We start from the raw sequence: 12670 nt of genomic DNA on the forward strand, positions 1-12670 counted from the left end.
TGATCCATCATTACAAATTTAACTCTGGCTGGCCGGGTTTCCCAGGCCTTGGAAAACCCGCCAGATAAAAGAAGGTGCGGACTGCTGGATCCGGGAGGTAAGGGCCTCTCTACTTACCTCCTGGATCCAGCATCCCTGCCTCACCCAACGCCCATGATCGGGCACCCACCCCCAGGCCTCTGATCCCCCCTCCCCCGACCTTCCCCTCCCCCGAGGCCTCTGATCCCCCACCTCCGGTTTCCAACATCCCCCCTCCAGCTCCTGATCGCCATCCCGGCCTCCCCCTCCAGCCCCGATGCTCATCTGTCCCCCAAACACCCTCCCCGCCCCTCCCTCTGATGCTCCTCCAGCCCCAATCGTTCTCCGGTCCCCATCCCTCTACTCCCCCCCCCCCACCCCCGATATTCCTCCTGCCCTCGATTATCCTGCCCTGATTGTCCTCCTGCCCCCAACCACAGCTCCCCCGCATACTTCGCTCCCTCCTCTCTGTGGCCTAGTGCCGCAGGCCTACCCGTTCGCAGCCAGCCAGCCTCTACATCTGCCTGGCAATGGGTGGGAAACAGAGCTTTGACATGTTAATCAGGCCCAGCTGTTAAATTCGGCAGGGCCTACGGGAAACCCATTCTTCTGGGTTTCCCAACCGCTTTCTAGCCCTCCCCGCTCCCAACCAGCCTCCAGGTTAAAATTCTGGCCAGTATGTCACTAGTTTAAAAGGTTAACATATTTGGAAAAGACAAATATCCTTGTGGCTTATAGCTGTGCTTCATACAGAACTGAATTGTTAAATAACCTTTGTAGCAAAGTCCAAGTCCATGTACTGCAACGTCCTTTGTAGTAATGTCTAGTTCAGCTAACTTACTGCAGTGTAGCACATCTTGGTTATAGACTTAAAGATTCTCTCCCTTTAAGTGGATACAGTATTATTTTATTGAAATAAATAATACTACTGGCTTCCTGAAAGTCATTGACTTACTGTTAAGTGTGGTTGTGATGTCAGGCCATGGAGCTCAATTAGTCTGATAAATATTCATCCGCATGGACTAATGAAATTATACTAAAGATGAAATAACAAAACTGCCAATAAGCACCTGCTTGTAATAACAGTATTTTTGAAAGTCACTATGGATCGTACAATCATGCAGATAAAAAAAAATCTCTCAACTGTTGCTAAGCAAAATGGTCCAAAATGGAATTACTGTTATTTGTGATATTGTGACACTTTCCTTTTGTGACTAACTGTTAGCAAAGTCTTCTGGACAGCACAAATCTTAAATCTTCTGCTTCCTCTTAAATCCCAAAACAAAACTATGCTGTTTGGGGAAACTACTCTTAACTCTGAATGAGAACTTGCAAATTATTGACATCTGGGCAAAGCCGTGAACCCTGAATCAAAAGATTACTGTACCTTATAAACACTCTCTTAGAGTTTGACAGCATAGGTCACATGAATGTGTCCTTCAGGCATACCTTTGAAATTCATAATGAGTATGAAGATTGCTAAGTCTAGTTCCCATCAGTCAGACACACAATCAATGTGATTCTCACCACACATTTCAAAGGTAGACAAGCATTAACAAGGTTTCAGTGTAAAGGGGAAGAGACCCTGTGAAACCATGAGAAAGGAAAACAAAAATATGTTGACATTCATATTTGTAACAAAAGCAGTTTAAAAATGTTATTGAAAGATTTTCATACACACCCTTTTTAGTGTTCAAGTAACATTACTATCATGAACAGTTCTTAACCATTTCCCTAGCCAGGACATTAGTTAGACAAACATAGTTTACCATTCATGAAGCCAAAACATGAGGCCAGTCTGAACTTTTGCACTGTTATTCATTTTCAACCATGGATTTTATTCAGTTTTTCTCAAAGGAATTAACCTGATCTTTCTTCTTTATTATTTAGGAACAACATTTTTGTGCAACACCCATATAATTCCAGTGAAAAATGAAGAAGGGGTGGTCATAATGTTCATTATAAACTTTGAATTTGTGGATGAAGAGAAATCCTTGCTGTCTCCAGACAGCTTAAATCACATGTCACAAGCCAAAGACACACGTAAGTGTCCCTTTAACTTTGTCTTTTACTGAACTTGTATATCAGACAATAATATTTTACTCTATGAAACTTAACAGGCAGAAACAATTTTCTGGGATGTCTTTTTCTGTCTGTTTCAGTGGTCATTGTTTGTCTCAGTATAACAGAACTGGATAATGCAATTTGCTCCTACTTTTAACTGATGGAACGCAATTTTATTTTTCCTTTTTCAAATGATCTCTGCACATTTCCTGAAGACACTGACACTTGCTGGGTGAGACTTAAATGGGTGCTGTCAGCCCTCCAGTACCTTATTCTTCAAATGTGAGTCTAGACAATGAGTGTCAGCTGGCTGTTCGATCACAGAGGGCATCGCAATTCTGTCTTTACTCTGTCGTCCACACACTTGTGCAGCTCCCCCTCTCAGGTGGATATAAAAGATCCCATGGCACTATTTCGAAGAACAGCAGGGGAGTTATTCCCAATGTCCTGGCCAACATTTATCCCTCACCCAACACCACTAAAAAAATAGATTAACTGGTCATTATCACATTGTTGTTTGTGGGATCTTGCTGTGCACAAATTGGCTGCCACACTTCCTACATTACAACAATGACTACAGTTCAACAAAAACGTACTTAATTTGCTGCAAAGCACTTTGGGACATACTGAGGATGCGAAATGCGCTATATAAATGCAAGTCTCTCTTTTACAGCTAAACCGTTAACTGTATATACAACTGTGATCAGAACAAATCAATGAGTCTCTATCACACTCTAAATTGTTTTGACTTATTCCATGCTGGTGTATCCATTCCTGTTATAAGCCAGTCTGTTTTTCAGCAATATTTGTGTATGTCCATGTCTCTTGGATATGCAACGTATCTGCACTTAACTCTGAAGCTCTGATGTCCCAGTCCTTTTCAGTACATTCCCATTCATTTTCAGTCTGATGACATAATTGATTATTACCAATCCCTATATTCTCTCATTTGCTTTTTAAGTGTCAGCATGGCTCAGTGGTAGTATTCTTACCTCTGAAGCAGAACATTGTGGGTTAAAGCACCACTCCAGGACTTGAGCACGTTAATCCAGGCTGACACTTCAGAGCAATACAGAGAGAATGTTGCTTTGTCAGAGGTGCATTTTTTTTGGATGAGAAATTAAACTGAGACCCCATCTGCCTGTTCAGATCAATATACAAAGGTTTGCATGGTAATATTCAGAGTTCTCCTGGTGTCTTGGCAAATATATATTGCTCAACCAACACCAGAAAAACTGATCATTTATCGCATTGCTGTTTGTGGGACTTGGTGTGTGCAAATTGGCTGCCACATTTACTTACATAAAAACAGTGACTTCAAAAATAATTCCTTAGCTGTGAAGCACCTTAGGACATCATGAGGATGTAAAGGGAGTATATAAATACAAGTTCCTTCTTCTTTTAACAAGAATTCCATTCATCGCAGCCACTTTAGCGTCTGTAGCTTTCTTTGAATGAGCAATGTAATCAAAAATTTACAGTACTGGATATTGTAAAACATGAATGATTTTGTTTGTAGTGATTTTATTCAGAAGTTGTTCACCAACTCTCTGAGGAAAATTACATTAAAACTGTTATTGGGTCTCTTGTAGCTGAGAAGCTGAAAATGACAGTAAATAATTCCACTTTATTCAGCATTCCTGACTGAGCTATAATTTGAGTAAGTAGCAGCTTTAGGCACTCCCAAATTGATTTCTCAATAAAACCTTGCAAGAGTGGGCCAAGCTGCAGTTCAGATCAATATTTTTCTCAAAACCTTAAGATAGCATCCTTTGTAAAACAGATAGCATCCTTTGTAAACAGGATCGAGAGTCCCTTATGGTATGTTGCCTACCTGGTGCCAGGGTGAGGGGCATCTCGAACAGGCTTGAAAGTATATTGGAGAGGAAGGTGGAGGATCCAGTCATTGTGGTCCATGTTGGGCAAGAGGTCCTGTTTGGAGAATACCAGGAACTAGGAGCTAAATTAAAGAACAGGACCACAAGGGTTATAATCTCTGGATTATTACCTGAGCCACGTGCAAATTGGCATAGTGATAAGCAGATTAAGGAGGTGAACATATGGCTGAAGGAGTGGTGTGAGAAAGAGGGGTTCCACTTCATGAGACACTGGCACCAGTACTGGGACAGGAAGGAACTGTACTGTTGGGACGGGCTCCACCTGAACTGGGCTTGGACCAGGTTCCAAGCAGATAGGATAAATAGGGCAGTCATGAGGACTTTAAACTAGTAAATGGGGGGAGGACTCAGCTGGAAAGGGTAGTATAAATAACAGTCTAAAACAAACAAAAGGGAAGAGAGTAGAATAATAGTTAGAAATTGTGTTTCAGGCACTACAGAAAAGGGAAAACTAAAAGATGCAAAGTAATTAAACAAGGAGAGAGAAATAAGAAATGCGCGAGTAAAACATTAGAGCAGAAGGACAGGTTAGGGTGTGTGACCCAAATAAGCATTCCTTATACAAATGCAGAGTATAAGGAACAAACTGAATGAATTGCAGATGCAAATTCAAATTGGAGGGTATGACATGGTAGCCATTACTGAGACATGGCTGCAAGACGGTCAGGACTGGGAACTAAATATACCGGGTTACAAGATCTACAGGAGAGATAGGGAAAATGGTAGAAGGGGAGGAGTAGCCTTTATGATTAAGGATGAAATCACTTCAAAGAGAGGCTATAACAAGAGGTAAGCAGGCAGCAGAGACTTTATGGGTAGAATTAAGAAATAGAAAAGGATTTAAGACTGTAGTAGGAGTTGTGTATGGGCCCCTGGTTGACTGTGTGAAGTGGTAGAATATATAAATGCTGAGATTAGACAAGCAATTAACAAAGGCAGAGTGGTTTTAATGGGAGATTTTAACTTTCATATAGATTGGGATAAGCAGACTAGCTCATTTCAGAAAGGTAGTGAATTTCTTGAATGTGTTCAGGATCGTTTTCTGCAACAATATGTCCTAGAACCAGCAAGGGGGCTAGCCATATTAGATTTAGTAATGAGTAATGAGCCAGATTTAGTTAACAGCCTAATGGTGCATGAACATTCATCTAATAGCGATCATAATATGATTGAGTTCAATGTAGTGTTTGAAAGGGAGAAATGCATAAACATCTACTAGGATTCTAGATTCAGGTAAGGCTGACTTCAATGCAATGAGACAGAGACTGCTCACAGTAAACTGGGCAAATCTGTTAATGGGTAAAATGACAGAAGATCAGTGGGAGGTGTTCAAAAAGAATTTAATGTGATATAGAACCAGGGGCAAGAGCAATACTTGCCAAAGAAACAGCTATGGATGACTAAAGAGGTAAGGGACTAAATAAAACTAAAAGAAAAAGCATACAAAAATGCAAAAAACTAGCACAGATCCTGGCAACTGGGAGAGATAAAAAGAACAAAAAGTGGCAAAACAGATAGTAAGAGCTACACAAAGGGAGTATGAAAAGAAACTTGCAGGGATATCAAAATCAACACAAAGGCCTAGAAATTCAGTATAGCCACATTTGGAGCGCTACAGCCGGGCGTTCGCTAAATTTTGCGCCCGACGCAACTGAGCGCCACCTTCGCCGATATTCAGTTGCAACGCCCCAAGAGGTTGCTGCTGTGCTAAAGCAGGCGATGCACGACTCTCATTAGGCGCTAAGCCGGCGATCCGGGGCGCTAACACCGAGGGCGTGCGCAGCGCAGGTGCGGCGAGTTGCTCATTGAGGGCAGACAGTCAGGCGCCGGTCAGCTCTTAAAGGGGGAGGGTGGAATTGTTTGGCTGCCACGCCCTGCACACTGCAGCCCTAAGGCAAGGCCTGAACACTGCTGCTGGAACTGCTCCACGCCCAGGAGAATGGAGTAGGCCAGGGAGAGAGCGCAGCGCTTCGGCGAGGGTGACCTGAGGGTGCTGGTTGGCGCAGTGGAGCGCAGGCGCCATGTCCTCTTCCCTGAGGGTGGCAGGAGGCCGCTGCCCGCCGAATATCGGAAAGCCTGGAGGGAGGTGGCAAACAGGGTCACGTCCAACAGCGTGGTTGGCAGGACTCCAAATCAATGCCGGAAAAAATTCAACGACCTGACTCAGGTTGTCAGGGTGAGTACCCTTTCCAGTATCCTCCTCATCCCTGCATATGCACCTCACTTTATGGCCAAAGGGACCTGAAAGCCCTAATGCCCAGCCCTCATTCAGCAGCTATGGGACTGTCATGAAAAGCACTTGCACATTCAGGACTTTATACACTGTCAGGGCTATTCCACCATGGGAGGCAGTGCAGGCAAGATCAGGGCTTGACACTGTCAGGGCTATTCCACCATGGGAGGCAGTGCAGGCAAGATCAGGGCTTGACACTGTCAGGGCTATTCCACCATGGGAGGCAGTGCAGGCAAGATCAGGGCTTGACACTGTCAGGGCTATTCCACCATGGGAGGCAGTGCAGGCAAGATCAGGGCTTGACACTGTCAGGGCTATTCCACCATGGGAGGCAGTGCAGGCAAGATCAGGACTTCACACTGTCAGGGTTATTCCACCATGGGAGGCAGTGCAGGCAAGATCAGGGCTTCACACTGTACTTAGAGGCCGTCCTTTCTCTTGCAGGGCAAGCTGGCGCATAACAGAAGACAGCAGCGACAGACCGGGGGAGGTCGTCCTGACCTGAAACAGCTCAGCGACCCAGAGCAGCGAGTGGAGCGGATCATGGCAGGCCGGCTGATTGGCCCCGTCACCACTGGAGATGCTGACCCTGTTCTGGGCACCAATGGTAAGGTCATCACCTTTTTGACCTCTCTCTTTCCACTTGCGCCTCACACCAGCATCCTTTGCCACTCTCGAACCAATGCAGTGCATAGCAGCACTCATGCCTCCCTCGCTGCCGCCCTGTCCTCACTCTAAAGCAACTCTTGTGCCTCCCTGCTCTCAGATGGTGAATCGCCAGGTGAGGAGGCGGCCCCTCAAGCTGGCACTGTGTCGGAGTCAGACATAGAGGAGGGGGAAGAGGAAGCTGGCCCATCAGGGACACCCTCAGCCGAGGCAGCCCATGGCCATGATGGTGACACGTCTTCCCTGGAGGGGAGCAGGGGGAAAGGTTCGGAGGAGAGTGAAGCTCCGGGGCCCAGCGGGCTGCAGCAATGCGGGAGGGGTGGGGAAGCTCGGCGGCCTTCTCCCCGGAGGGGGAGTGCGGCCTCCAGTCCTGCTACGGTGAGCGCAGAGGAGGTGCAGCTCCTAGCGGAAATGGGCGCCCAGGCTGAGCGCAGGCACACTGAGCTCATGGCTGCAGTGGCAAGGATGCCTGACTCCATAGAGTCACTGGCAAGGAGTGTGCAGGAATTCGGGGCAGCATAGGCCAGGAGTCTGCAACAATTCAGTGCAGCACAGGCCAGGAGTCTGCAGGACTTCGCGGCAGCACAGGCTAGGAGTCAGCAGGACTTCACTACATCACAGGTGGCTTCTAGCCAAGTGCTCAGTCGTGCCGTGCATTCACTGGCTGGTGTCATGCAGACACAGACCCGGGCCACACGGGCACTAACTGCTGCCACCCTCGTTGGATCGGCCAGGCATCGTCGGGGCTTCAGCAGATTGCTGCACATGCTGCAGTGCTGGCCCGTGCGAGTGCCAGTGTATCAGCCGACCAGGGAGTGCCTGTGCTCTGTCAGGTTGGCAGCATTCCTGCAGCCAACACTGTCACTCCTCCACTGCAGCTGCCACCAGCTGTAGGACAGACTGCTGCCGCCCAAGCAGAGTTGGAGCAGTCAGCAGCCGGGCCCTCCAGGCCCAGAGCTGGTCCAGGCCGACCCCCAAGGGCATCTGCCGTCTCACCATCTGACCCTCAGCAGCCTTCCCCCAGCCTTGCTGCAGCCACTGGGGTCCCATTGAGGAGGAGCTACAGGGCGGGTAGGGGCCAGTCATGGAAGCGAGACGGATCACCCTCACAGGGGAAAAAGTAGAAGGTGTGGCCAAATGTGCTGTTTTATATATAGAGGTCGAGACTGGTATATTTGTTTTATATATAAAGGCCGAGACTGGTATATTTGTTTTATATATAAAGATCGAGACTGGTGTATTTGTTTGAAATATAAAGGCCGAGGCTGGTGTATTTGTTTTATATATAAAGGCCGAGACTGGTGTATTTGTTTTATATATAAAGGCCGAGACTGGTGTATTTGTTTGTTTTATATATAAAGGCCGAGACTGGTGTATTTGTGTTTTTTGGGGGGTTTCTCTCCAGTAGTTTATCATGTGGGAAGGGCACAGAGGTCTCACAGTAAAAAATGTTCTTAAATCGCACTGTCCATGTTTGCTTTTGGAAGTCTTGGTTGCCTTGATCGGCTGAGGGCTTGTGGAGCGGCTACATTCATCTTCTGTCATTGGCACAAGCCATTCCGAGAGGGGGCCTAGAACTGAGTTGCAATAAGCCGCCGACGGGCGGCCCTTGCACTTTCTGCCTCCCTCCCGTGCTGGTGCTCCTCCTCCTCCTCCTCCTCCTCCTCCTCCTCCTCCTCTGGTGGTCCTCCAATGTCTGCTGGCAGTGGCTGAGTCCTGCAGATAGCCAGGTTGTGTAGCATGCAGCACACGACAACGAAATGGGAGACTCGCTCAGGCGAGTACTGTAGGGCTCCCCCGGAATGATCCAGACAGCGGAACCGTTGCTTCAGCATGCCGATTATTTGCTCAATGATGTTCCTGGTTGCTTGATGGCTGTCATTGTATTGCTCTTCAGCAGGGGTGCTGGGCACACGGAGTGGGGTCATCAGCCAGGTGCACAAAGGATAGCCTTTGTCCCCGAGAAGCCATCCTCGTGGGTGAGGCTGGGCCTCAAACATGTCAGCCACAGAAGTCTGGCGCAGGATGAAGGCATCATGGCTGCTGCCTGGAAAGCGGGCATTGACAGCTAGGATGAGCTGCCTGTGGTCACACACCAACTGCACGTTGAGCGAATGGTAGCCCTTCCGGTTGCGGTAATCCTCGGCATTCTCCAGAGGTGCCCGCAAAGCCACATGCGTGCAGTCAATGGTGCCCTGCACCATGGGGAAGCCCGCTAATGCTGCAAAGCCCATTGCACGCTCTTGCTGCTTGTCCACAGTCATGGGGAAGGAGATGAACTGACGTGTCCTTCTGAAAAGGGCATTGGTCACCTGGCGGATGCAGCAATGTACCGCGAACTGGGAGATGTTGGAAATGTCCCCAGTAGCGGATTGGAAGGAGCCGGTGGCATAGAAGTTGAGAGCCACCGTCACCTTCACTGCCACTGACAGAGACGTCCTGCTCCTGAGCTGTGGCTGCAGATCTCTGCGAAGCAGGTGGCAGATCTCAGTGACCACCTCCCTTCTGAATCGCAGCCTCCGAGCACACTGCTCCTCAGACATGTTCAGATATGAGAACTGCTGGCAGTATACCCTGGGTGGGTAAGGCCTCCTTTGCCGACGCCTGTTGGCCCTTCTCCGTCTGGCCATGACTGGCACTCTCTCACGGCGTCACTGAGCCCTTTGAATGCAATGCAGCAAGCCAACGTTTCCACCCATTGCAGCCCCCATTATATGTTTCCAATCAATGCTATGACACTGAAAGTTAAATACAAGTGCAAAGCTCTGGCCTGAAGCCACAAGTACCTGTGCGAGTGTTGAGCCAAACCAGAAAGCTCTCTACCTTTGTCTCTCTCCAAATATCCGTCTCTCACAAAGAAGGAGTGGAGCAAAATGTCTGCCATTTATACTGCAGGAGGAGTCCCCTTTAATTAGCGCCCCCCCGTGCCCCGCAGTGACTGGGAACCGTTCCCCTCTACCAGTCGTGGGGGGCGCCAGGCGCACAATAGGCCGGGGCCACTGAATTTCCAGTTCGGGGCGCACAAAGGGCGTTGCACCATGAAATGACGTCAGGATCTGCGCACGCAGCTGAGCACGTGTAAAGGTTTTGCGCCGCCGCTAAATCTTAACTGAATTTCGCGAGAGGCGCAGATCGCGCCGTGCCCGGGCGCTAGCCGCTTAGCGCCCCACTTTTCCTCCTCCTAAGGCACTAGCGGCTGGCGCAAACAACTGAATTTCTGGGCCAAATTGCTTTTACAGTTATATTAGGAAAAAGAGGGTGGTCAGGAGCAATGTGGGCCCCTTGAAAACTGATAACAGTGATATTGTAAATGGTAATAAGGAAATAGCAAACATGTAGGGAGGTATTGCTTCAGTTGTACAAGGTATTGGTGAGACCGCACCTGGAATACTGCGTACAGTTTTGGTGTCCATACTTAAGAAAGGACATACTTGCTCTCGAGTCAGTACAAAGAAGGTTCACTCGGTTAATCCCGGGGATGAGGGGATGGACATATGAGGAGAGGTTGAGTAGATTGGGACTCTACTCATTGGAGTTCAGAAGAATGAGAGGTGATCTTATTGAAACATATAAGATTGTGAAGGGGTTGGATCGGGTGGATGCAGGGAAGATGTTCCCGATGATGGGTGAAACTAGAACTAGGGGGCATAGTCTTAGAATAAGGGGCTGCTCTTTCAAAACTGAGATGAGGAGGAACTACTTCACTCAGAGGGTGGTAGGTCCATGGAATATGCTGCCCCAAAAAACTGTAGAAGCTACATCATTACATAAATTTAAAACAGAAATAGACAGTTTCCTAGAAGTAAAGGGAATTAAGGGTTACGGGGAGCGGGCAGGAATTTGGACATGAGTCTAGGTTCGGATCGGTCATGGCCCTGTGGGTAGCGGAGCGGGCCCAGGGGCCGTGTAGCCTGATCCTGCTCCTATTTCGTGTGTCTAATTCTGTTAGATTCAGGAGATGGTTCGGTGATAGTGGATTGGCAGTTAGGATCAGATCAGCCATGACCTTATTGAATGGCGGAGCAGGCTCGAGGGGCCGATTGGCCTACTCCTGCTCCTATTTCTTATGTTCTTATGTTCTTATGTTGAATAATTACTTTGCATCAGTATTTACAGTAGAGGAAGAGGATAGCTTGCCGGAAACTAATATTGAATCAGGGACGGGGACTCATCAAAATTAACGTAAGCAAAAATACAGTAATGAAGAAAATAATGGCACTAAAGAGTGACAAATCCCCAGGGCCAGATGGTTTCCATTCCAGGGTTTTAAATGAAGTAGGTAAGAACAGTGCAGATGCCCTAACTAGAATCTTCCTAAGTTTTCTCAATTTGGGAACCATTTGTTTAGATTGGAAAATTGTACATGTCACTCCGCTATTTAAGAAAGATGAGAGAGGGAAACAAGGGAATTATAGACCAATTAGCCTAACATCTGTTGACGGGAAATTACTAGAGTCTATAATTAACGTTAGAGTGACGGATTACCTTGAAAATTTTGAGCTGATCAGAGAAGGCCAGCATGGATTTGTAAAGGGTAGGTCATGCCTGACGAACCTGATTGAATTTTCTGAAGAGGTGAATAAAATAGTGGACAGGGAAATATCTGTAGATGTTATTTATATGGACTTCCAGAAGGCAATTGATGAAATCCCTTATAAAGAGACTGTTAGTTAAAGATGAAGCTCATGGAATTGAAGATAAATTATTGACCTGGTTAGGAAATTGGCTGAGCAGCAGGAGACAGAGATAATGGGCAGGTACTCTAATTGGCAGGATGTGACTAGTGGTGTCCCACAAGAATCTGTTTTGGGGCTGCAACTATTCACCGTATTTATTAATGATTTCGATGATGGGATAGAAAGCCACATATCTAAGTTTGCCGATGGCACGAAGATGAGCGGCATTGTAAGCAGTGTATATGGAAACATAAAATTACAAAGAGATATTAATAGATTAAGCGAACGGGCAAAACTGTGGCAAATGGATTTCAATGTAGGCATCTACTTTGGACCTAAAAAGGATAGAACAGTGTACTTTCTAAATGGTGAAAAGCTAAAAACAGTGGATGTCCAAAGAAACGTGGGGGTCCAGGTACATAGATCATTAAAATGTCATGGATAGGCACAGAAAAGAATCAAAAGCCTAATGGAATGCTAGCCTTTATATCTAGAGGACTAGAATACAAGGGGGTAGAAGTTATGCTGCAGAGATACAAAGCCCTGGTTAGACCACACCTGGAGTACTGTGAGCAGTTCTGGGCACCACATCTTAGGGTGCATATATTGGCCTTGCAGGGAGTGCAGCCTAGATTTACCAGAATGATACCTGGACTCCAAGGGTTAAGTTATAAGGAGAGATTACACAGAGGATTCCCTGGAATTTAGGCGGTTAAGGGGTGAATTCATCGAAGTTTTCAAGATATTGGCCTGGATTTTATGGGGCCTATGACCGCATACGTTAAGTGCCCCGCACATTTCAGGTTTCCACATACGTGGAACTTGCGATCTGTCAAGTTTCAGCTCGACAGATCATCCGCATGCACAGGAAATGGACATTTGCTGGCGGAGAGTTGGGCTATTTGCCCAGCGAATGCCCACGTAACTCTTACGCCTGGTAAAAGCAGGCGTAGGGCCTTCCTTTACCAGCGACAGGAATATTTAAATACATTTTTAAAATCATTTAAACATTCTAAAACCTTTAAAATTAGTCTAGGACATTTTTTGGCCCCTTTAAAAATGTTAAAATTTATTTTTCAAAAAATTACATTTTTGTTTTATATGTTTAATTAAAT

General features: G+C 46.8%; 1 protein-coding gene across 1 annotated transcript in view; it reads left to right on the plus strand.

The window, feature by feature from the left end:
• Positions 1–1913: 1913 nt before the first annotated feature.
• LOC147120461 (voltage-gated inwardly rectifying potassium channel KCNH7-like) overlaps positions 1914–12670 on the plus strand; it is a 383986-nt gene continuing 373229 nt past the window's right edge. The window contains exon 1 of the mRNA XM_085986426.1: positions 1914–2061. Coding sequence (XP_085842552.1) covers positions 1971–2061 — 91 coding nt within the window. The 5' untranslated portion in view covers positions 1914–1970. The remainder of the gene's footprint in view (positions 2062–12670) is intronic.

Source organism: Somniosus microcephalus, chromosome 4 (assembly GCF_052327205.1).
Source record: "Somniosus microcephalus isolate GS21.2 chromosome 4, FLI_Smic_1.0, whole genome shotgun sequence".
NCBI classification, from domain to species: domain Eukaryota; kingdom Metazoa; phylum Chordata; class Chondrichthyes; order Squaliformes; family Somniosidae; genus Somniosus; species Somniosus microcephalus.